General features: G+C 36.4%; 1 protein-coding gene across 3 annotated transcripts in view; it reads right to left on the bottom strand.

The window, feature by feature from the left end:
• The window catches only part of LOC109106976 (A-kinase anchor protein 6-like), a 128,443-nt gene that overhangs the window by 78,640 nt on the left and 23,127 nt on the right, over positions 1 to 26,676 (bottom strand). For all 3 annotated transcript variants that reach the window (XM_042743211.1, XM_042743213.1, XM_042743212.1), the window contains exons 3-7: positions 25,926 to 26,177; positions 24,212 to 25,609; positions 18,294 to 18,416; positions 9,743 to 9,839; positions 5,145 to 5,317 (exon numbers count right to left, since the gene is read on the bottom strand). In XM_042743211.1, coding sequence (XP_042599145.1) covers positions 5,145 to 5,317; positions 9,743 to 9,839; positions 18,294 to 18,416; positions 24,212 to 25,609; positions 25,926 to 26,177 — 2,043 coding nt within the window. The remainder of the gene's footprint in view (positions 1 to 5,144; positions 5,318 to 9,742; positions 9,840 to 18,293; positions 18,417 to 24,211; positions 25,610 to 25,925; positions 26,178 to 26,676) is intronic.

Here is a 26,676-nt window from a genome sequence, read left to right as displayed (position 1 = left end):
AATAAGAGCTTGAGGGTTTAAATGCCTTTTAATCTTTCATCAAAGTGAAAAAATAATGAGTGGTATATATTACTCTATAAATGTTCTCTAATAAGTCAGTTTACAAAAATAAATAAATAGATAACTAAAACTATATATATATATATATATATATATATATATATATATATATATATATATATATATATACACACATAAGTAAAATACATTGAAAAAAAAAAGAAGATCCAAGTCCAATTTTACAGCCAAAGGGCCAGTTTTACTAACAACTTGTGTCAGCACAAACTATTTTTTATCGTTAAAATTGTACTGTCAGGTTTTACTAAAGACGCGCAGTGATGAATTAGCACTGAAAAGGCATGGACATTTTTTCGCCTGAATTTATTGAATATGCATTTGTAGGAGTTTCCTTTTCAGATGCAGAATTTATAGGAGGAGAGTGTTAAAATGTATCACGCAACGCATTTTACTAATGTTCACACTTGTCAAATTACTGGAATTTGCGACACAGCAGAGAACAGAGAGCGTGTGGTAGAAGGGAGAGGGTTTTTTCCCTCACATATTAATTTATTTGTAATGCCGGAAGAAAACATTATCAGAAAATATCATTTGCCAAGCCATGATATATAAAATAAAAGATAAAAGAATAAAAGATGACCTAGAACCATCAACTAAACTAAAAGTCACGCAATACCAGCTCTATCAAAACTTTTAGCAAACTTTCATTTTTGTAAATGAAATATTGTGTCTGTGTACTTTAATTAGCGCATTGTTCCAGTAAATCACCTGCAGAAATTTCTACGCCCATCGGTGCTGTTTTGGAATAGCGCTATCGCGCAAATTTCTCCTGTTTAGTAAAACTGGCCCTAAGTGTGAATGCAAAGACTTTGAAAAATTAAAAAATAAAAATAAAATATATTCAAAATATATAAAATATTGGAAAATAGAACAGATAGTAAAATAGATTGGAAAATAGGATCTAATTTTTATGGAGAGAGTGTTAATGCAAAGTCTTACAATTAAAAAATTAAAATTAAAATAAAACATTGAAAATATATAAAAGATACAAAATGAAATAAATAAAATAATAACAATAAAAATACTTGTGGTTGACAGCCCAATAAGTCAAATAAGAGATCAAGTCCAATTTTACAGCCTAAAAAAGCAAATTCAAAAAATAAAAAAAAAAAAAAAAAAAAAAAAAAAAAAAAAAAAAAAAAAAAAAAAAAAAAAAAAAAAAAAAAAAAAAAAAATAAAACAAAATAAAATAAAATAAAAAGTGCACTAAGATGGAAAAGGTTGCATCATTTCACTACAAAAACACCATTGCTTTATTTACATTCTCAAACCCACTGGTCTTTGAGAGTCTGTTTAGTCTAAATAACCGGATGCCAGGTGTCTGCACTGGTAGAGTAGGATTTAGTCCTCACATATTTCATTCCCAAATAAGAACTAGTCAGAAGCAATAGTTGGGCAGCGGTTGTACAGAATCTCTTTCTATAGGTGGATAAATCTTCTTAAGAAAAGAACGAACATGTGTCAAAGCCTGACATGGGATCAGAGAATTCCCACAGCGGATGTCACAGCACAAATGAACTCTTCACCACACACACCTGGTCAATGCATAGCAAATATTACTCATGAATCCCCGCACATATGTAGAACATATGAAGTCCACCTGCCATCTATCCTCTCCTAACGTCTTGTGACATTTAGCCGATTTACACAAAGTCACATGTACCTCACTGCAGTATACGCTGGTGCAGATATGAGCGTCTCCGTCTAGCAGGCAGATTTGAGCGTGACAATTTTCTCGTCTAAGAACCATGTTATTGAGAGTGGATTGTTGGTGCTTCATGCTGTTAATGATTGCCTCTCTCCCGCCTTTTTTCTGTGTGATGTTCCCCCTACAGTTTAATTAGAGGCGAATAACTAAACTAGACAGGATTCCCTCAGGATTGCCATTTGACCAGCATCCAGCCATGTTAAAACTTTATGGTCTTGAGAAAATAATTCAGACGGCACAATGTGACGGCAAGATGTGGGTGCGAGCATATGTTTGCAGCTATAATAACAAACCGTTATTGCTGTCGAGAGAGACACGGCCTGCTTTGTACACACCTTAATGGCATTCTAGGGACAGACTTAGTGTCTGGGCGAGGCGGTATATATTACTCCTCTGACGGCGCGCATTGCTCATTTGTGAGCCATTTTTTAACCAAAGCAAATTAATGACCGCAAACGACACCTGTTGTGGAGAAGCATTAGGAATTAATAGCAAAGAGGGGGGCTTGTCATTGAAAAGAGCGCCTTGACAGCACTTTCCAAATATTGTTTAGTCAGTGAAACACGGGTCTGAAAGTGATATGAATTCCCTGAACCTCCATTAAGATGAATCTATTGGCCATGTGGTGACCTGAGACAGGCTTTTTAAAGCGTTTGTTTGAGTATTTGACCGGAGTGAAAGCACACCGTACCCTTCAGTAAAGTTAAACAGAGAAACTTTAACGTCTAACTTCAACGTCTAATGCATGATTTGCTGCTCAAAAAAACAAAACAAAAAAACAAACAAACATTTTTATCAATTATTATTTTGATTAGGTTGATTAGGTTGTGCTGCTTAATATTTTTGTGGAATTAAAATATTACATGATGTATTTCAGGATTTTTTGATAAATGGAAAATTCAAAAGAACAAAATTAATTTGAAATACTTTTTTGTAACATTATAAACTTTAATGTCACTTTTGATCAATTTAATGCATCCTTGCTTAACAGCACTTATTTATTTTTAAAACTTACTGACCCCAAGCTTTTGAGCAGTAATGTATGCAACAATTCTATTAGACAAAATATCAATAAACTAAAATAACTGCATAGTAGCCATGTTGAAATCAACTCCAGTAATACCTGTGTCACATAGGGTGTGAATAAGGCTCAAGGTCCCACACAGACCCGTATTCACAACCCCTGCTCTGACAGAGAGAGATTTGTGGCTCCTTGTGTGACCTTCCCACAATCCTCTGGCCTGTCTCTAATTAGGCGATGCATCCGATCATCATTAACAGCTCTCAGATAATGAATCACTCACCCCTCTCTCTCTTAATTTGCTGTAACCAACCGACTAATGCAACTCAAACCTAACACACCAAACAGATTTTATTTATAATCTAAACAAAACAAAACAAAATAAAACCAATCATATTACTTATCCCACAAACTCCAACTAAAAACAAACAAGACCTTTCCCACATAATTTAACTCCAGAATACCATACCACCTACTGATTTTCAAAGAAAGTAGTATGCAGTATGCAAGTTTTCTGTATGCACTGAACAAACTGCTAAATAAAACTACTGTATCCCACATTGCAATGGACTCTACTTGACCTTCTATTTCCAGCATGACCAACGAACAACAAGAAATACCAGCCTTCAACTTACTTTACACAAAAAGTGATATTTGCACACAAACTTTGAAATTAAAATGCCACGAGTATATACAAGTATTAGTTTCTGCAATGATAACTTGACACTACTCACTGACAGTGAGCTCATGTGAAAATTTTGCATACTACTTTGTTAAACATTACAAACTGCACTATATTTTTTACAGATTAAAAAAAATATAATTAAAAATACAAAACACTATATAAAAAAAATAAATCATTAAACTACTATTGCAAGTATACTGCACACTATGCAGAAAATAGTAAGTGAAATAGCACATTTAATAAGTTTAAGTTTAATTTAACAAGTGCCATTCAGTTATCATCATTAGAAATTCATATTAAAATATTCATATTATAATTCATATCTTAAAAAAATGACTTTATATGTTTTTTTCAAAGAGTTTTTGGTAACAGTAAGGTTCCAAAAGTTAACATTAGTTTCCTACTTTAGTTCAAATGAACTAACGATGAAAAATAGTTTAAGCTTATTTTTATTTATTGAAAATACTATTAAATGCATTAAAAATGCATTTATTAATCTTAGTTATTGTTAATTTCAACATTTACCAATATATTATTAAAATCAAAATGTTACAATGAACAACTGTATTTGTATTAACTAATTCTAACAAGGATAAATAAAGATTTATATAAAAATAAGATTACAATAAAAAGTGTTACTGTAAAGTGTTACCGATTTTTCACATTTTAGATTTTTACGACTGTAGAAAGTAGTTCTCATCATACACTATGCTAGTATACCATTATAAACCACTGCTATAGATTATTTTGCATATTTAACTCAATTTTGTGTAAATTCAAAGAGTGAAAATCAATATATTCCAATAACATCTGATTCATACTGCACATTTTGCTAAATGCAGATCATCTGGGTATTTTACAGCTGAAACAGTGAGAGTAGTAGGCTATTCTGAACATAACCACAGACTGTTTGAGCAGCTAAAGCAGAGAGGAAAAGACTGAAGAGAGAGAGCAAGAGAGAAAAATATTAGGCGACTGAGAGAGGCCCTAGCGTTCCTGTTTTCTGCAGATGAAGCAGAAGAGATTACGGAGGAGAGGAGAAAGGGAGATTGCGCCCTGGTGATGCTGACGCTCCCGGGGGAAATCCAGCCAAGATCCCGCTGTTCCTAAAGCTGCTGTTGTCGCGCACGCCAAGCAGAAACACAAACACGCCTCGCTGTTCCCGCCAGGCCTCGCTCTCAGGGCCCGGCACACAAACACGCCACCTAATTGGAGTGCAATTACCCAATCACAATTGACAATTAAACAATGAGAAATTGGTCTCCCAAATAACTACGTCTGCAATTACACATTAAGTGTGAAGTATAAATTGAGTCTGGCGCATTGCCTCCACAGCATAATTGTGTGTGTGTGTGTGTTTGTGCGACCTATCAAACGTCTCATGCTCATTTACGGACAGAAAATTCTCATTCGCATCACGTCGACGGCGTGTCCCCTCCCCGTTTCCTCCCTGAAAAGAATGTCTCACTGAAGAGCCTTTCCTGGAGCCGTTTCTTATGGAAATCTGAGGCACTCCTCCGCCCTGTTTGTTTATTTTGCTGATCGAGCAGAGCATGGCCGTGGGCTACCAGAGAGGAACTGAGAGCCGCGGACAGATGGAACCATTCAGGCAGTGGATACGGGCCGCTAACGGGTGTCACGTTCAACTTTACCTTGGGGCTGTCGTGATGACTGTGAGTTTCCCGCTCCTCCTCGTCCCTCTCGCTGGACAGGATGTGGGTTTTGATGGCATCCAGCGTGCGCAGCATCCAGTTGTGCTGACGGCGGATCTGTCTCTGCAGCTCCTGCCACTGGTGGGATATCATGTGGAGCATGTCCCGCAGTCCTGTGTGCACACAGAAAGGCACACAGTAACACTAAGACACATTATAAATGCAGAGGTGTAGCGGCTAAAGTTCTGTAATCCAAAAACCTAAAAAAGAGGTGATTGTGAACTTAACCAAAGGCCTGTTCCTGTAACAAAATATACTTCTTACTTCATTTAAGCTTTAGCTACATACAAATAAAAACTATTAACTAATACAAATGACACTAATATAGATAAAACAAAACATTAGTAATATATTATACAAACATGAAAAACAGCAAATACAGTAATACGCAAATAAAAATCTTCAGTATATAGGCCTACCATAAATATTGTATATTCATTTTCATTACTTGAAATAAAATAAATGTTAACTGAAATACAATATATTTATATATATATATTCTTTCAGCTAGTTATTATTTTTGACTTTAGCTTGAAGTGCCAAAAAAATACAAATAAAAAAACTCTGAATTTGAAATTAAATGAAAATGATACAAATAAAAACAAAAACTGAAAATATAAAATAAAAATATGTGAAAACTATAATATAAAACTATTTGTTAAAAACTATAATAGTTCATCAATGCCACTAAATGATAATTAATGATAATTGTGACGAGTGGGGCGGGGCCGAGAGCCGTGGGAACGGAGCGAGGCCGGTGGAGTGATTGGGAAATGAGCGACACCTGCTCCACTCACCGGTCTCGAGTCCCACGGAGGAGACGACAGTGAAGGACGAGAGAGGACCAGGCCTGGGTTTTATTTTGGGTTTGGTTTTATTTGTGCGCGGCAGTCGTCCGTGAGGGGCTGTCGCGCTGTTTCATCTTTATTTGGTTATTAAAGTTTTATTTGAGTGTTCGCCGGTTCCCGCCTCTTTCTTCCCGTAATTATGGAGTTTTATTGTGTTACAATAATAAAACTAAACTGTGTAATACTAACACAAACATTATAAGTGTAGTGGTTATGAATAGTGGTTAAAGATCTGTAATCCGAAATTAGGTTGAAACCTGAAAAAGATGCCTGTTCCTGGAACAAAATATACTCAGCTAAAAAACAAATGAAAACTATTACTCAATACAAAAAACACTAAAACAGACAAAAACATCAGTAATATATTGTGCAAGCATGAAAACCAGTCAACAGTATGCAGATAAACACAGATCTTCACTCTACACATTATGTATAGATAGATATAATGCCATGTATTTTTGAAAGATAAGTAGGATGTATAGTGCAAGGTATGCAAATTTTCTGTATGCAAGAACTATTTTTATGCAGTTATTAAAATGTTAACGTTTTTACATATGCAAACTGTATCATTTGGCATAAGAATAGCTTATTATGTTTAACATTATGGTTAACAACCATGGTTAAATAACTTAAAAAGAACTTAAAATCACCAAAATTGTCATGGCTATGTGCTGGAATAAGGACAAGAGCGCACTACGAAAGCAATCTTAATTCTTTAATATAAATCCACAAGGAATGATGAAGGAGACATCCACACACATAGAGTAACTTAATACAATAACCAGCAACTGAACCAAGACAAAGGGAAACTTAAGTACAGTACACGGGTCAATGAGGATGGTGAACTAGACACAGGGAGACAGAAACTGGGTCAAAGGAACATGTGGGATGAATGAAGACAAAACACAACGTCCATACGTGACAAAAATCACTTACATTTTTATGCTATAATATAATTCATAATTGTAAAAAAAAAATCATTTGAAAAGATGTAAAATAGAAACATTTAACTAGTGGTTTCAGTCTATTAGATCTCAGTTTGTGTCCACACAGTGCATCAAACTCGTATTTAAAAAGAGCAAAAAAATCCAGTTTCCCCTTAAATTTCTGCTCTGTAATTACAAGCAAATCTCCTACCAACTTCCCTCCTTGAGCATCATTGTCCTGTATCTTAGCAACTCAGCAGCTGGGCATCACTCCACAGGTACAAGCAGCGGCTTCCATCACAGAATGCCGTGGGCTGCGACGAGAGGCCTGATCCAGGCACAATGCGGGGTCACACTCCAGAAGCCCCACTTCCGCCTCGACCGTATTTATCTTAATTTATGCTTTTTAATTACTTTGAACAAATAGGATTTGCAGACGGAGATGCTGATTGTGGCCGGTCGAGACGCAGCGGACACATGATGGGTTTGGAATATAGAAGCATCCGGTAATACTGAGGGATTAACCGAACGCTCGAGTCCTCATCAGATGCGAAAACACACACGCGGTCCGGCTCGGGTCACAACCCTCAAGTAGCGAGAAAATCAAACGCCTTGTTTTTTCCCCCATCTGTTGATTAGCCAGCGTAGAGGAAGATATTATCATTTAACTCGTTCAATATTTTATTTTTTACCAGAGGTTGGTTTTAATGATTTAGATGATGATGGTGGTGGTGATTATGATAATGCCATGAGCGTTATTATTAGTGATGTTTGAGTTTAAGAGGGAAACAAGAAAGCGAAATGTGTCTGTTGGATCATTAAGGGTGAGTCGTGATAAATGGTTAAATCACAGCACATTAAAGGCTCATTAAAAACAACTGTAGGGGAATGTGTATGTGTGGGACGGGCCGGCTGGACGGCAGGAACATCTCACTGTAGGGTTTAAGTGGGTGTTCTGCCCATTGGCTGACATTAGCAGCATACACATATATGCCTGGGAAAGTAGCTGTATTCGGTATATACTGTTAGTGCATACTATTACTTGAAATGTCTTATGCGTTATTATGTGCATTAAGCTTAATATGATACACTGTTGTCAGATGACCTCTCTATGTTACATGTATTTCATTGAATAGTGTCCAGTTATTATTTTTCTTATTTACTTTCTTTTTTATGCATTTATTCATGTGTTTATTTATTTAATTTCAAAGTATTTAGGAATGACTGAACTGATTGAAAGTCACAGTAAAGACATTTATAACGTTCCAAAAGACTTTTATGTCATATAAATGCAGTTCTTTTGAACTTTCCAATCATCAAGAATGTCAAAAAATCATTGTTTTCAAAAAAAAAAAAATGTTTCTTGAACAGCAAATCAGGATTTTGGAATGATTTCTGAAGGATCATGTGACACTGAAGACTGGAGTAATGATGCTGAAAATGCAGCTTTGCATCACAATTACATTTTAAATATATGAAAATAGCAAACCATTCTATTTTAAAATGCAATAATATTTCATGATTTTACAATTGTTCTGTATTTTTTAATACAAATTTAACTGATGAAAAGGTTGTTACTAATTACTTCTGTTTCAATAAATGCTATTCCTTTGCACTTTCTATTTATTTAAAAAATCTAAGGAAACTGTTTTCAACACCGATAATAGGAAGAAATGTTTCTTGAGCACAAAATCAGAATATCAGAATGATTTCTGAGGTAAAAAAAACAACAACAACAAAAAACATTAAACATATGAAAATAGAAAATGGTTATTTTACTGTATTTTTTAACAAATGCAATCTTGATGACTATAAAAGACTTCATTTAAAAACATCATACTGACCTTTGTTTCTCTGGCATTTGATTAATGTCAGTTTAAAGTTTTGATGTCAGTTTTCTCTGATTCTTTTTTTAATGTGTTTATTTTTTTCATATAATGCATGTTTCCTATTATGCTTTTTATATATTGTTTTGCTGTACAGCTGTTTGGTGCAACTCTGTTGCTTTTAAATGTGCTATAAAAATACATTTTGACTTTGACCCCAACCTGTTGTCCATTAGTGCATTCAAACTGCAGAATACAGTAAAAGGTGCAGAATATGTCCTTTTTAAAATCAAAATGTCCACTATTTACTTTACTTAACACTCATTCCTGGCCCTAATGACCCATAAATGGAGGAAAACGTATAGAAGTGGCCCCTTTAAGAAGCTCCCTGATGGTTGGGTTATAGTAAAGGTGCGAGCGTGCATGTTTGTGTTTGTATAGCTGGCAGGGAGTTGTCGTCACGCTGCGGCACCGCAGGACAGGGCTGTTGGGGCATTATAAGGGAGCGCTCCTGCCTCTGAGAGCCATCTGCATATTTAATGGTAGCCGGCTTTACCCAGCGGAGACGAGACATACCAGCAGGGAGGTCAGCTGAGTGGATTTGTGCATTTGCCGAGCACTCGGCGAGCCTCTTCAGGTGAATAATCACAGATATTGTAGAGGAACGAGTGTCTGCAATGGCCTCTGACTCCTTAACCTGCTGTTCTTAATTCCCGCTCTCTTCATATACAGCTTTGGAAGCGCTTGGCCGGGCCGCCGCACCTGTCTCTCCACTTTATCCCAGAACTCAATTCAGCAGGCCGTGCGCCATTTGTAATGTATGTGAAAAGGCGTGCGCTCAGCGCTTCAGAAGCGGTTACTTGAGGATTTATAAATTCTGAAGGTCACTATGTTAATACAAACATTAATAATAAATGTGTGGCTTGGCAGAACCGTACCTGATTTGTGGGAGGTGATGAGTTCCAGGAGCTGCCGTCCCTCCTGCAGGAGACTGTCTTTCAGGGCACTGTGACTCTCCACGTTGAGTTTGAAACTCTACACACACATGAACACAGAAACGACATGTCAGTGCAAGACATTTCGAAATGAAGAATTCTTTTTTTTCTCCTCCTTCATACTTTCTGTCCTCTTCAGATTTCCCTCTTATCTTCCATTAGAACATCTTCACACACAAATGCATACAAAAAAACATCATGGCTCATCTGCCGGGAGGATTGTTTTGTTCAGGGCTTGCTCTTTCATTGCTCAAGAGAGTTAATGGTTGAATCTAATAAAAAAAATAAAAAAAACCTTCCGGATTAAAATTTGCCACAAATGTAAAAGAAAAATGTTATATTTTGCATAAAGGAAGTGAAACCTGATTTAGGAGAATATTAATATTTCTGCATAGTTTTCATGAACATTAAGCACAATTTCCCCTCAAAATCCCCCATTTAGACTTCTTAGAAACAATAAAATATTCAATAAAATAATATTTAAAAATATCAGGAACAAAAAACTGAAGAAAAAGACAAGTAAATAAAATATAAAGAAATAAAATAAGATGTATTTAATAACTTTTTTTTCCTGCTAGACAACTATAACATTAAACAATGAGCAAAATGTGATTTTAGATGTTAGATTTTTGCAATGGAACACACAAATAATGAATATATTATTGCCCATTGGTAGCTTTTTTTTTTTTATAACTTATGAGTTTAAATGGTTTTGTTTTATTTAATAATAAACTTAGATGACTTAAAAAAAAACAAAAAATAGTTGAAAACAAATAAAAAGTTAATAGTTCACAAACAGCAATACTATAGAGCAATAAAATGAATGTTGATAGCAGCTCAGGTCATTGGATCATGAGAGACCATGATGAGAAATATTTATCTGATCACAATTTGATATTGTTGAGATAGCTTTAGGAAACTTGAGCAAAACTCTCAATTTGCTCTCGAATTAATCTCAATGTAACCAAGAAGAAACAAGACACATTAAACCAGTTTTAATGTATATTTGATTGCTCACAGGTTGCTGTTTAGAAAGATTTCTGAAGGATCATGTGACACTGAAGACTGGAGTTATGATGCTGAAAATTCAGCTTTGCATCAAAGAATAAATCACATTTTAAAATAAATTCAAATAGAAAATAGTTATTTCAAACTATAATAATATTTCACAATATTACCGCTTTTACTGTATTTTGGATATAGATGTACATCCATAAATAAATGTTAATAGCAGCTCAGAACATTTGATCATGAGAGAAATTGATGAGAAATATTGATCTGATCATGATTTGAGACTGTTGAGATCTTTTCAGAAAACTTGAGCTCTCCAACTAATCTCAATGCAACCTAGGATATAGATGGTCTCATGTTTCTTTCCTACATTACTCGGGGCACGTGAAATCAGCTTTCTTGAACTCATCATCCGGTTTCATCCCATTGAAACAAACACTCATAAGTCACAATAAGTGCTTCAGCAAGAATGTATATAATCTCCCGCTGTGCTGTCGACACGCAACCTTTAAACACCCTTCACACACTCCTTGATCTCAAACGAGCATTATTCATACATCCTCAGAGGAATGAAGCCCATCTCTCTGTATTTGTCCGAGTCTATCTTGCCATCCGCACCGCTGAATTATTAACAAACGACAACCGTCCCTCTAATTCATCATCCGCGGCATAAACTAATATTCAAATGACGTTATAAAACTGAAGCCGTTTTTCCCTCCAGAAAATGACCTCGGGACTGAGCAACCGCGTTCCTGTCTGTCTATTTCTGTCTTAAACCCACAATTCACTGCGTGGCGCTCAGCGGCTCAAAGGATCCATCTGTCGGGTGCTTTCCAACTCTCAGTCATGTGTATGTCTCCCAACAGGCTGCCCATTTACTCTGATGTCTCTATTTCACCTTTTTTTCTCTTGAAACCCCCACCAAACACTGTTTTTCCCCCCTGCTCTCGCCCTCCAGTGGGTGCGGCAGCGGATGGGAGAAAAAAACTTTCATGTTGATTGGTTTTGATAATACCCAGTGCTCTCGAACGGAGGGCTCTCCAATTGCTAAGTGTAATCAAAGAGTAGAGAGCATTATCCTGCGTCCGCGAGGAAAGGGGGGCCGATGAGGGATGTGCTTTTGAAGATGTGCAGAGGTTGACGGGTGGGAACGAGGGGGGCGGTGGGCCGCGCTCCCACAGGGGGCCCGCGGTTGAGGCGCCTAGAGCCATCCTCACCTTCGATTCGCATCTCCTCAGATCTCCCTCTGCCCTGTTTCACGCCATTACCGACCGTTCTGATCTGACCAGCGGCACGAAGGGCAGCGGGAGCCGCCACGGCCCGTTTTCACCTTCAGCTGTCTGCTGGCCTGCCTGTCTCTCTGACAGCAAACCTGACAGAAAGATGCATCAATGTTCTGTAAAGAGTTTCCAATCCATCCTGCTGTCACAAATGTCTGTTCATACATGCAGTCTAACATGCTACTCATACTAATTTTGCATTACGCACTGTATACTCTGAGCACAGTTTTCTGTTTGAACGGAATGGATTATGATGACTATGTTTTTCAAAATGTGTAGTGTACAATAGCATAGCGTGTAGAATAATGTACGCCATGACTCGATTAAGTCTAACATTGCAATTCTGGTTTGTTGACACGTGACTTGACTTTTCAAAATTCAGTCAGACTCAACAGAACCCTTGTTTTTAAATGTATAATTACAATAATTATTATTTTGGCAGCATCAGTATTATTTTAGTATCTGTTATAGTTTTTGTTCATATTTTTATATTTTGTGTTATAAAAAAGTAATTTTCTTAATTGTGTTGTGTCTTAATTGTGTTTATTTTTTTTATGTCTATTTAGTTTTTATTTGTTAATATCTTATATCGCTTATATCTAAGTTTTAGTTATATTAATAATAAATACTGAATACTTAATAGTTAAACTAACCAAAAATGAGAAATGTTGTCTTGTCAACTAAGTGGAATAAATTATGTGTAAATTTTAAAAGTTTTTTCCAACCATAATATCCCTTGTGCTCTCTGAACAAACAAAAATATTATTTTGCACTGTAGTGCCATTTTGTATATATATCTATAAATATCTTTGCAGTCAGACAAAATAATAATATGGAAATGTAAGGTCAAAAAGAGTCCACTGCATTATGGGATATACTGTATTTATTATTCAATGCAGTGCGCTCAGGTTGTATACTGCACAATTTGGCAAATGTAAGCAGGGGCCTCATGTATAAAACTTTGCGTAGATTTCATCCTAAAATTGTGCGTATGCACAAAAGCTAGATTTTGCGTATGTGCAAAAGTTTTCCGATTTATAAAACCATGCACATGCCAGAAGTTTAGCGCTGAAAAGGTATGGACACAGTTATTTTTGCGCCTGACTTTATTGAATATGCATTTGTAAGAGTTTTCCTTTCCAGACACAAAAGTTATGGGAGGAGAGTATTAAAATGAATTCTTGAGTTCATGAGATTATTGTACTATAAATTAATGAGAACTTCATAACAATATGACAGACTACTTACATAAAATGCACCAAAAATCAGTTGTCACTTTATCTCCCAATAATATGAATCTTAGATGAAATTTAAATGCTTAGTTTTATGATCAAAGCTCTGCAGTTTTTACTGTGGGCAGCAAAACGTGATGATCATAAAATGATGATGAACAAATAACAAGTATCATATTTGATACTCACATCTGAACATGATTTTTCTAAAAAAAAAAAAAAATAAAAAAAATATATGCATAATCAAGTAAACCTAAGTTGCTTCAGTCCTGTTCATCTTGAAATATTACTAACAAAATCTGCTTTATAAAAATCTGGAAAGATTTCACAGCAAAAAGACACATGAACCACAGCCTGAAGGGAGACGTTGCTAAGTAGAAACTACCAAACTATCTGTATAAACTTCTATATAAGTTTTTTCAGTGAATTTTTGATCATTTGTTTAATTTAGAAGCTTTAAAAATAAGCATATCTAATTTTTTTTATCAGGTTAAGCAGGCAGTATACTAAATAAACAGCTTGATTTTTAAAATAACATCAGAAAACACTAATCATGTGCAAGTAAACAAGCTCAAGTTTAGTGACTAAGAAAGCACAGAAATGGCCGTCACACATACTAAATGGATGGTCTGGTGTCTGAGAGCGGAGCGAGAGGGCCGAGACGCTCTCTCTCAACTTTGTGCCATCAGAAAGCGCGAGCGGGACGAGACGGGTGATGGATCAGCAGGTGAGAGAATTTATCACTCATGACAGACACGAGAGAAAGTGAGGAGAGCTTATTTATGAGTTCGGATACAGGCTGAAATTGATATCCTTTACAGAGCTAAACGTCTTTAAAATGAGTAAACAAACCGAAGGGGGAAAAAACGCAGAATAAACAGATATCCATCACTGATTTGTGCTACAACAAAATGCTGTAGTAATAGTGTGTAATATCAATTTTTGGTGCAAATGGCAAGGACACTCTTATACTGTATTCCACGGCATAAAAAGCAAGCTGTAACAATCCCATCAACTATAACTGAGGCGATATCAATATCACATAATCTTGTTAAGAGACTCTTTATATCAATTCATGCAGCTCCAATTCAAGGTTCAGCATAAGGAATAAGGCAACGCATGTCATGTTTTATTAAACGAGGATGTACAAACACCTCAAAAACAACACAAAAACATTCCTGTGAAGTTTCAAGGTGTGAAAAATACCCTTACATCCATTTCATCATCACCTTTACCTTAAAAAACCCAAACTCAAAGAGAAAATCCAATGTGTTCATGAAAGAAACCTAACAGTTTGAGCGCACAAAGCCGAAATCTGCATTTTAAGTTGATTCTTAAATCAGGCGTGTTTTGTTTGCTATTATGCTACAAATCTGTGTTGCATCTTCACATGGGAGGTGATACATGCCTTGTTCTGCTAGCTCTTGACGTGTGACGCGTCTGTGTGCAAGCATGCTGCCGCCGAGCTCTGGCTAGGATCAGACGTGAGGGCAGACAGGTTATCGCTTACTTGACATCAATAGATGTGCCACAGCAACCAGTGGACCACAAACCTCCCTCTGTCCTAATCCTCAAATCAGAGAGAGAGGGAATGGAGGGAAGGCTGCTGGGCAAGGAGGTGTCTGGAGACAGATTGGGGTTTGTGGTGTGCAGGTTTGAAGGAATTTGTGGATTCTGGGGTGAGGAGACAGGAGGATGGCCTGTCAGTCTCTCCTGGATCATGAGTGCTGTGCTTGTCATTAAAGGGACAGTTCACCCAAAAAAAAATATTCTGTCATCATTTACTTACACTCATTTCATTCCAAATATGCATGACTTTCTTTCTTCCATACAAAAACCACAAGGAAATATTTTGGAAAATTTCCCAGGAATATTTTGGACAAACGTTCTTTAAAACACTCTTTGACACCATATCTTTTTCTTTTTTTTCTTCTTCCTCTTTCATGTTCAGAATGACAGTGTGAGAAAGTGATGAAAGAATTGTACTTAAAAATGGTCATACAGTATTTCTTGGTTGAAAGATCCCTTTAAGAACTTTTAAATTAAGTCTTTTATATTTAAAAATATAAAAAAAATGTAAATGTACCTTTAAAAAAAATAAAATAAAATAATATATATATATATATATATATATATATATATATATATAATATATATATTATATATATATATATATATATATATATATATATATATATATACCATAAATAAATTATATATTATACTTAATAAAATATTTATAAAATACAAATTTCTTACAAAGTAAAATTTCATTATGTTATATTCATAAATGTGTTATGTACAAATACATTTCAAAAAGCTGAAGAACAATACTGGTTTACAAATCACATGCTTTCTGCATTAGTTTAGTATGTTGAAAGTAGCATGTTGATGATGCCCAGATGGTAACCATTTTGAGTGAATTTAGAAGTTCATGGAAGGTTTTTTATTTTTGGCTAGGAACCCCTTTGCACTGCGAAAGAAGACGAGTTTATGACTTTTCTCTGGTGAAATAAACAGCTTTAAAAAGCCTAAGGTGTGTTTGCTGGCTGCCAAGCTGCTGGTTTGATGGTTTTAAAGAGGTTTTGAGCAGAATGGGTCAGACTAGAAAACAAGCTAAAATATCTTAAAGGAGCAAATGCAAGACCAGAAAACAACCTTGGGCTGCTTCAGTGGGGTTAACATTCAATTTTTTCAGATGGACAAAAAAAACAAATTCTGAAGCAGCAACTACAGTTTATAAAATAGTTAAGCAGCAAATTCAAGTTATGAAGTACTACATTTTAAAATAATTAATTTAGCTAGATGACAACACTAGCATGCAAATACAAAACAGGATAAACAGGGTTTGTCATTGCAAACAGAAACTTCCAGAGACCACTTGACTAGACAATTTTGTAAGTGCTAAATTTGTAGTCCATTTTTCTGGAAGTGAAACAAAAATATATAAATTTACTTAATGCTTCAGTAGTTTGTTAACTTATAGGAGCACACCAGCATGTAAATAACATGAACTAATAGTCATGGCCACAAAACTCCAATTAACCTTTTAAAACACTCTCCACTCAAACGTAAAACACTGTGTGGTTTATGTACTAGCTGACGTATAAAGAATGTCTTTAATGTTTGTGTGTATGTTGGAAAGCAGGAGCACAACTCACTATCTGTGTGACTGGGGGCCCTTGTTTCTGTGTCTCATTTGCCAGTGGAGGCCGGCGTGTGTGTGTGTGTGTGTGTGTGTGTGTGTGTGTGTGTGTGTGTGTGTGTGTGTGTGTGTGTGTGTGTGTGTGTGTGTGTGTGTGTGTGTTTGTGTGTCGTTAATGTGATTCAGAGACCTGGATCCGCCACCCAGTGCAATCAATAGCTGTTTCATTTCACAATCTCTCAATGCCTTATAAAGAAAGCCCACTCCTTTTCTCTCTCTCTCCTTCTCTTCCTACCCTGCAACAGCCAACCTCCTCCTTACGGCTCTCCCGTGGGTACCGGAAAGATCTGTGCTCACAGACACACACATATATGCGCACGGACACAAACACACACACGCTCCCCACCTGCCAGCTGGACTTAATGCCCAGACATTAAACCTGTGAGCACATCCTGAGAGCCCCGAACGCTGGATGAGAGACAGTGAGTGTGTGACCCCGCTCTCTGAATCAATAAAAATGAGTGAAGCCCCTTCACTATAAAACACAATGTGATTTTCCTGCTGCAGTACAGACGGCCGGTCACACAGACAGATGGATAAACAAACATGACTTGCTGGTGCACGGGGTAAACATGATATGCTTCTGATACGGGTTAGTAAGGGTTTCACACTCTCAGTGGAAGGACAACTCATAAATGAGGTCTTTTTAATATCTCAATTCGTTTTTCTAGACAGCAATGAGATTTAACGAAAAACAAATGGAGCAATGTCTCCTACTTTTTCTGTCTACTACGTTTCTCTTGAAAACAGACCTGCCAATCTCAATACAATATCAACATTTATCTATATAATATAATTTTAAATTATACAGATTTATAAATAAATACATGTACATTCACCATTTACTTTTGATAATATATAAATATGTTAAATTATACACGTTTATAAATAATACATGTTCATTTAAAATAATTTTTGATAACATTAAATATAATCCTATGTATTTATACTCATGAATGAAATTTTTTAACTTTGTAATAGAGGAAATGTATAATTTACTGTAAATTAATTAACAAAATAAAATATAAAAACATATAAAAAAATTTAAAATAAAACAAAAATATAAATAAATTAATTTACATTTATAATTTACTTTTGACAACAGAGTAATATATATTTACATTCATAAAAATGTATTTTGGAATAGAAGACATTTAGAGTACATTTAAAAATTATTTATTTAAATATTATTTATTACAATATATGAAAATGTTAAATTATTCATGTATATTTATTATTTATTTATAAATAATTTAACATTTCTAAAATTTGTAGATTTAATATACTTTTGATAATATGAAAAGTATTATAAACGATTTATGTTTTATACACACACAGTGTAATTTATCCAAAATTTACAGTAAATTATAAACTACCTATTTATTACTGTAAAATATAAATGTGTTAATACATTTCAAGACCAAATCATCTAAGCTGCTATCTGCATTCATTTTATAGATTTAATCTTTTTGTACATAAACAATCAACTCATTTGTGCCCATTTCGATTCCTCCTAAGCAATTTATAAGAAACATTGGAGACAAAGGTGATATTTAAATTAAACATGACTGAGAGACATGACGAAACTATGAAAGAGCAACATCTGAGCAAAAATCCTTCTTTTAAGATTGTAAAATGAAAAAAAAAAAAAAAAAAAAAAACAGCAGTATGAACACTAGGGGAAACACTCCTGAACATGTGCTCATTTGTTAAATTATATTAGTTTTTACACACTGAATGATATCGACGGATAGACGTTTACTCACAAGGTGAGTTTCCAGGTAGAGTTTGAGGCTGTCGATATCAGCTCTGGGTGGCGTCCAGTTGTCTGTGGTTTCGAGAGCATCTCTCAGCCAGCAGATGAACTCATCCAGTTTGCTGACAAAACCCTGCAAGAACAAACACACAGACACATCAACACAGTCAAACACAGCAAATGTGAGTGCTTTGACATCAAAAGTCTCGAAACATACAAATCTTAACAAAACCACCATGTGTTACATCACAACACAACAAACAGGACCTCAGAAAAAAATAATCAAGTGTTTTGATAAGGTTTGATAAACTGATAAAAGTTTCGAAGCATTTGTCAAAAGCACACAATGCTTAAGGGAATGTCACACAGAAGCTGCCCTTGATGTGCCACAATGGATTTTTTCAGCGAGAGGAGATGTGCTCGGTGTGTACATACTGCCATCTGCTGGACCAAAGAAACACTAGCTTCCACCAGCTGGTACTAGCTTAAACAAATACTGGAGGAACAGCTCGCTGAAAAATGAAAACTGTGTCATTATAAAGCTGTCTTTCATCCATACACCAACAAGGAGACGCTTTACAGAAATGTCCAAACTACTCTGTTCCAAACAATAAATGCAGATGGAGTGTTTTATACCTCAAAAAGGACAAAACAACCCATAAAGGAGTCTATATATATTGCTATCTGTTAAATCTTCTGAAGACACATGAAAGCTTTGTGTGAAGAACTGGCCGAAATTGAAGTTGCTATTCATTGAAAATCTCCCACGTCTGCCGCAGCTCTCAAATGTTTCATAAGACTTCAGGAGTCTAAAAAGTATACTTTTGTGGCACTGTTGTGTTATTTTTGGTGCTCAACAGCACTTATTTTCATTGCATGAAAAATGAGCAGTTTGGACATTTTTCTTCTGCATACGAAAGAAAAAGTATGAAATGAAGGTGAGTAAATGACGACATTCTCAGGTGAACAATTCCTTCAAGTCTGTGGTTAACCAGAGGGTGAACGTCAAGGATCTAAGCTCTAATCAGAGTGACAAATATGCTTGTTCTGATGTCATACGCCCAAACGGATCAAATGCCATTTCATAAAGTCTCTAATGAACCATCTGAATGTAATATGAGAACATCTCACCCTTTCTCCAAGGCAGCTCCTCCTGCTCATTATCTAACATTGGCAAAAATCAAAGATATTGATATAAATGACCTCTCCGCAGACGCTGGCTAAAAATCCCATAATTTATCGACTGTTTGGCCTTCACCAGCAGACAAGCTTTGAAGTGGGTGAGACTGGCTCTGCTTTCAAAGCTAAATGCTGGAGAGGAATCAGATCTGCCATTTCAGATGTCAGAATAAGGCCTGAGTGCATATCCTACTGGTTTCTATGCATTGAGCAGATCAACTGGACCTGGTTTTGGTCTGGCGGACTGTCTTGGTCAAGCTGGCCGGAGCTGGTAGACCACTTTTATGTTGAAAGAAAGCCCTAAAACTATCGCACATCTCTCCAGCTCTGCTACAATATGGTACATCATCATATAGACCAAAGGAATTCTGTGAGATTGTGGCAGTCGATGGAGATCAATAGATACTGATGCTAAATTATTCCCCTGGCAGGGACGGCGTGCGATTCGCTCTCATCTTGTGCACTGATAAAGCTCTCAGAGAAGATGAATATGTAGCCGCTGGTCACGGCATTAACTGAGCTTGTCACCAGACCTGTTTGTGAGTGTGTTACAGAGGGAGGAAGAGAAAATGAGACGCAACTCCATGCCCCAGAGAAAGAAAAAGAAAGAGACAGATAGACAGAGAGAGTGAGAGAGCGCTAATGGGCGAGGGCAGTCGGTTGCCGCCAAATTCATATTTGAATTGGACAACCTCAGAAAGCAATTGCTGCTTTTATTGCCATATTCATTGCTTACAACAAGAATTGTTCACCTAAAAATTGAAAATTTGTTGATTTAATCACCTTTTTCATGTTGCATGTCTGCTTTATCAGCATATAATTTTTATTTGCACTAAAAAGGAATTATTCACTCAAAAATGTAAATTTGTTAATCATTTAATCACCTTGATGTCATTTCGAACCTGCATGCTGATATTTTTCATATATTTTGGAATGCAAATGGGGAATATGTGGAGAACAATCACACAGATAAAATAAAATAAAATAAAATAAAATAAAATAAAATAAAATAAAATAAAATAAAATAAAATAAACATTGTGAAGACAAATGAAAAACGGGCTTAATTTTCTACATGCAATAAATGAATGAATGAATAAATAAATAAATAAATAAATAAATATGGTCTTAAGTATAAGCTTAATTTTAATAATTTGCATATACAAATTAACAATTTTTTTTTATATTCTATCTCTTATTTTCTATCTATCTATCTAGCACTCTTATTTAATATCCCTTTTAATCTCTTTTAATCTTTTTTTTTGGAATACTTTTTTTTTTTTGTACATTCTTATTTTATTTTTCAATACCATAACTGGCACCAAAAATAAAGACCCAAAGACAAAGATATGCAAAGAATGTCAAAATGGGGGGAGGCAGAGGAGACGGAGAGAGAGAGAGAGAGAGAGAGAGAGAGAGAGAGAGACAGAAAAAGACAAGGAGTAGGGGAAGACGGGTAGGTGGCGTCACACATGACTAGGCCCCTGAGACGCCCCCAAGAAGAGGCTTCAGCTGCCAGCTGTCTGTTGCCATGAGAATGAAGTCATCTCCAGCGGCTGAATACTAATGTAATCAATCACCTCCTCCTGTGACACGCATCATATCAGGTGGATGTGGCTGCCTACCTCCACCCGCTCCAGTGAGCTTACTGCACACACTCACACACACACACACACACACACACACACACACACACACACACACACACACACACACACACACACACACACTCACACGTCTGCACTTGAAGCAAAGTAAGGATTACAGCTGAAAACTTTTGAGGGCATCCATTCCCTTCACTAGTCATTCACCTCCATCGGATCGGCATGATTGCCATGGATACTGTTAAGACATGAGGAGTGTTATGAAGTAGCTTTCAAAAGTGCTTCCTATGCTGTAAGGATTGATCTGCTTGGATAAAACAGAAGACTGAATTTGGAGGTGATAAAATATACATTAGTGTGAACTGAAAGAATTCCAGTGGACGATATAAAGTCATGACACTGGCCAAAATGTGTCTAATGATATTGATCATTGTAAATCAGTGGTCATCTACATAAAATTAGCCTCTGTGTTAAGAACTAGTGTGACCAACTAGCAAGTCTTATTTTTTATTATTTTTTTTTTTTTTATGTTTTAATGTAACTGACCTTTGATCTTAAATAATGAAAACAGATGACTTATTTGTAAGACTAGTCTAAGTATTATTTATGCAGCCGACCATAGAATGAATGGACAAAATATTGCACACAAACAGTACAACCATAGTTCCCACCAAAATACCAGAGTTACAAAACTAATGCAAATTCTTAATAAAATAATATGACACCTCCTTCAAACAGTGCAAGAATTATTTGGCTTATTTTTTATGACAATAGTGGCTAATATCAAATTACCATGTTTTGACTGTAACAAACACAACTTAAATTTCTATTACATTTTGGGGCACTGTGAACGTTTTTTAAAATGACCTTTAATTGACCCTGATTGAGACATTTTCATAAACACAGTTATTAATCTATATTAATTTGATAATCTTGGTGTGAATTTGTATTTGACCACCAGATGGCAATAGTACGCTACTGTGTATCTAATGCAGTAAACCAAACAGTAAAACTAAAAATCTCATGGTCAACCATCAGGAAATAAAAAATGTGTTATTCTTTAATCTTTTTAGAACAAAACTTTGCAGTAATGTAATCCTTTCTATGTTCTTTAAAACATAAAATGTAATGCATAACTGATGATGAGATCTGATGAAGCTAGATTGCTAAATAAAAAAAGGTCACAAAAATAAATTACTGCTTACAGCAACAGTATATTGCAATCTATTTAAAAAAATACATTTACATGCATTATTCCATGAAAAACATTTCAAACAGCAGTAGGCTATGCCACATTGTTGTCACATTGTGCCGACCTCATGACTTACAGTAAGCGTCATATATTTGGCTCATTTGCTTGTGATGTTCCTTATTTGCTTAATAAAAGCATCTGCTAATAAAATGTAAATACAATTGCATATATAATTGTTTTTTTTTTTATGTTTTGATGTGGCAGTCTGATCAAATGAGTCAAAAAAACTAAAAACTAAATTTCTCTATTTCACAGTTCATGTGGATACTTTGCATTGTGGGATACAACATTTCAGCAAATGTATTACAGTAGGTCATCTGGGCATTTCCATGCATCTAGAAAATTTGCATACTGTGCATAGTGCGCATACGATATAGTTCAGCAATAGTAGGAGTATGATAGTACTGTATGCTATTCTGCACATAGCCCACCTATAAGAAAGTGAAGAACTAGTCTGACAAGTTTGGGTCTTCTCAAGCACCCGGGTCCTTTATAAACACGATTGCATGTTCTTAATTACGTAGCTAATCATTTAATTACAGAGTTGGGACTGAAGAGAGGTTGTTGAGGAGTGCAATCCTGTTAATTAAGCTTTGAATATTAGCAAAAGGCTGAGGTGGCTTGTTAGTTCATTACCCCTTTAGTTATCAGCTGTTTTTAATATCTGCTTAGTGTAGTGACACATATTAACTGCCGCCTCTATGTGAATGAGGATTAAGGCATACAAATTACTTCCTTAATGATTATATACATTTCAAATTAAATCAGAAATGCAGAACTGTGATAAATGTAAGCTTAACCAGTGAAAGAGTTAACATTAACATTTGCTTATTTAGTTTTGCTGAGTGATATTTAAGGACTAACTACTCTTAATATTTCTGCAAAATGTATACTAGGATGACCCAATTTGCCAAAATTAGCAGTATTTATGGACAGTACACTGGAAAGAATGTATCTCAGAATGCAACCCACAAATTTTGTTGAAATGTATCCACTCATTATTTGACATGACAGCCGGAAGTCAAGACAATATTTCTGAAAATGTAATTCAAAATGCAAAATAAGGTTAATAACTAAACCCCACTCACATGCAACATGTTGAGATCATGAGATCACAGTTCAACTTACTATAAAAACAGTATGCAGTTAACAGTACATACTGCACAGTGTTCAATACACTGATTAAGGGACAATAAATAGTATTTACTGCATTCAGTTAATACAGCACAATATACAGTATATATGGAACAATATGAAGTATATACTGCACAGTATTCAGTATACAGTACATATGGCATAGCATAAAGTATATTCTGCACAGTATTAATATACAGTATTTATGACCGTATACAGTATCTACTTCACAGTATTCAGTATACTGCATTTACAACATAACACAGCATCCAGTTAAGTACAACAGTTGAAAGAATATATGGAACAGTATAAAGTATATACTGCAAAGTATTCAGTATACAGTACATATTCCATGGTGTACAGTAAATACTGTACAGAATTAGTATACAGTATAGAAAGCAAAGAATACATGAAACAGTATAAAGTACATTCAATATAGTACAGTATATACTGGCCAGTAATCAGCATACTGTATATACAACAACATTCAATGTCACGTTACACAGTATATATAGAACTGTATACATTATATACTGCACAGTATTTAATATACTGTATATACAACAGTTTGTAGTTACGTGTGGCACAACATACAGTATGGAACAGTATAAATCATATACTGCATGGTTTTTAGTATATACGGCACAGTATATAACATATGCTGCACAGTACTCAGTAAGTAGTAAGCTAGTATTCAATTTTAAAAATAGTCCTTGGAAAGTTATACAAGAATACGATTCCAAAAAGCAGAAATCTCTTACCTCTAGCTTCGCCCAGACATCATGGTAGTTCTCTTGGTGCTGAATATCTTCTAGTAGTTGCTGTATCAAGGGTGTGCATTGAAACATCATCTTTGGTGCATTGGGCCGGCCAGCTGATATATTTCTACTCCTGGACTCAGGTGTACTTCGTGCCCCCTCATCCTCGGACAACAGATCGCTGAGTGGGCCAGACTCGATGCTATCATCCAGAGAAGGTGCCACGTCGCTCGAGGAGGTAGGTGAAAAGCGGCCGGCTCTGGAGGGCTTCTTATAGGGGTGAAGCAAAAGAAGATCATTGCTGCTCTCCCAATCAGGGTTGACCTCAGTAAGCTCCCAGTCATCCACGTCCTGGATGGACTCTTGCAGACTCCTCTGTGGTAAAGCCTGAGTGAGGCTTTCCAGCTTCAATGCCAACATCTCTGTCTTTTTCAGCTGGGTGGGAAGAGCAAGGAACTCATCCGAGCCGTACCAGTGGTCTTTGGGGCTCCCTGATGGGTTGGAGATGCACAAAGCATTCTGGTTCACGATCCAGAGAGAATCTGTGGTGGGAGCTTGATTGTCTGGGCTGGATAACACTTCCCGCTGGTCAGGGTCTGAGATGTCCTCCCCTGAAGATGGTGGAGGGCTGGAAGAGTCACTGTAAGCCTGCTTGGCTTTGGAGTGCATAGTCTTGAAGTTTGTCAAGTGCTTCTGCGTGTGGAATCCCTGCATGGCCTCTGATGAGCGTCTCTCCAGAGGGACTTCCGATGGTCTCTTGAGATTCATCTGCAAGTTCCTCCCGTTTACGGCATGGAGACTCTCATAGGACTGACTCCCATTGCCTGGATAGACTGATTCTAGCTCCAGCCAGAACTTCGACCGATCCGGTGTATCCAGAAGAGAGGGTGTGCTTCTGCTTATATCAGCCTGGTACTGGAGAGGCGAAGACCTAGTGCACCTCGTGTCCCCATCACCCTCCAGGTACATGGGCTTTTTAGGCAAAGGCTGTGTAGGAGACACATCACTCTTAAAGCCACTTTGAAGAGGGCGTTTGGAAAGGCCAAAGCCGCAATCTCCCTGCATTGCTGAATCTGGTGCACTTTCTTCTTCGTTGGGGACGCTGATTGTCTCTTGAGGTTCCTGGGTGCAGGTAACGGACTCTTCTGCAGGTGGAGATGACACCTGGTTTTGTCTAGAGGCCGCAATGTTTAGGAGATCCACACTCTGAAGCAGTTCTGGAAAGTCTTGCTCCAACTCGGGATAAAGGGAGCGTGGCCCTCGACCTTCTTGGTCGTCACTGGGGCTGTAGTCACTCAGTTCGTAAGCAGTGATGCCGCAGTCCAAGGAGAAGTAGTCCTTAGTGCATTTAATAGTCAGTTGGCCAGAGTCGTCCACTTCTGTCAAAGCATCCAGCCGAGCCTAAAGGTAATCACAAATCACAAAAACAAACAGACTCATTTGCAAACTCAAATTTAAAATGTAATGAAATTAATCCTGAATTGATCTGGTATAAGTGGTATAAATAAGTGTTTGCTAGAAAAGCATGTTTGCAAGGGTTGCCTATTCTGAATGTCTTTGGTCAAGGGTATATCAAATGAGTTTATGGTACACTCCCAGCAGAACGTTTCATAACTAACTTTCTGTCCTTGTGAATTAGTAAGGGATGTACCCTGAGTAAGGGATGTACCCGCTTTAGGTGGTTTAATTTGGATGATGTTTTGGAGATGTATCTGACCTCGTCGTGATCCTGGCTGAAGGCTTGCAGTATGTCAGTCTGGCGGGTGTAGTTGCCGTTGGAGTCCTGCAGGCCCTGGAGAAGCCTCTCTTTCAGAACCAACACGGACACTCGCAACTGGTGCCAGAGGAGCTGCACGCTCCGGATGTCCACTATGATGTTAACAGAGTAGGACAGGAGCTTTAGGGAGAACTCGGTCTCCAACAGGGCATGGATCTGCTCGACATGATCCGATATGTCTTCACAGATGTCCTATCAGACAGACAAATGCACAGTCAGTCAACTGATATTGTGATCTGCTATTTTATGCATGGAATTACACATCATATGATGGCACTGGATTCATAAAGCACAATTTCTGATCAGGTGGCTTTCTCAACTACTTCCTCCTGTGCTAAAATACATATTTCCATCAGCAACCCAGAACCCACAGGATATTAAAGACACATCCCTCTGAAGGGAGACATTGAATGTTCATACAAAATAGTTCATATGAATTACAATTCACGAGAAAGAGCAGAAAGAACGGGACATGAGTAACAATTACTTTGTAATACTCTGAAAGAAAAGAGATTTTTCCATAATCACAACTCACTGATGCAAAGATTGAATTACTCAACAGGATATATCTGCATCATGCATACCAAATTCCATTTCAAGGCTTTTCTGAAGATTTAGCATTTAATATTGTTTTGCTGAAGGAATTAAACTTCAGTTGTGAAGACTACTTGAAGACTACTTGAACCTACCT

This window comes from Cyprinus carpio, chromosome B17 (genome assembly GCF_018340385.1).
Source record: "Cyprinus carpio isolate SPL01 chromosome B17, ASM1834038v1, whole genome shotgun sequence".
Classification (NCBI taxonomy): domain Eukaryota; kingdom Metazoa; phylum Chordata; class Actinopteri; order Cypriniformes; family Cyprinidae; genus Cyprinus; species Cyprinus carpio.
The sequence above is the reverse complement of the archived record's forward strand: the minus strand, read 5'-3'. Positions and strand labels throughout refer to the sequence as shown.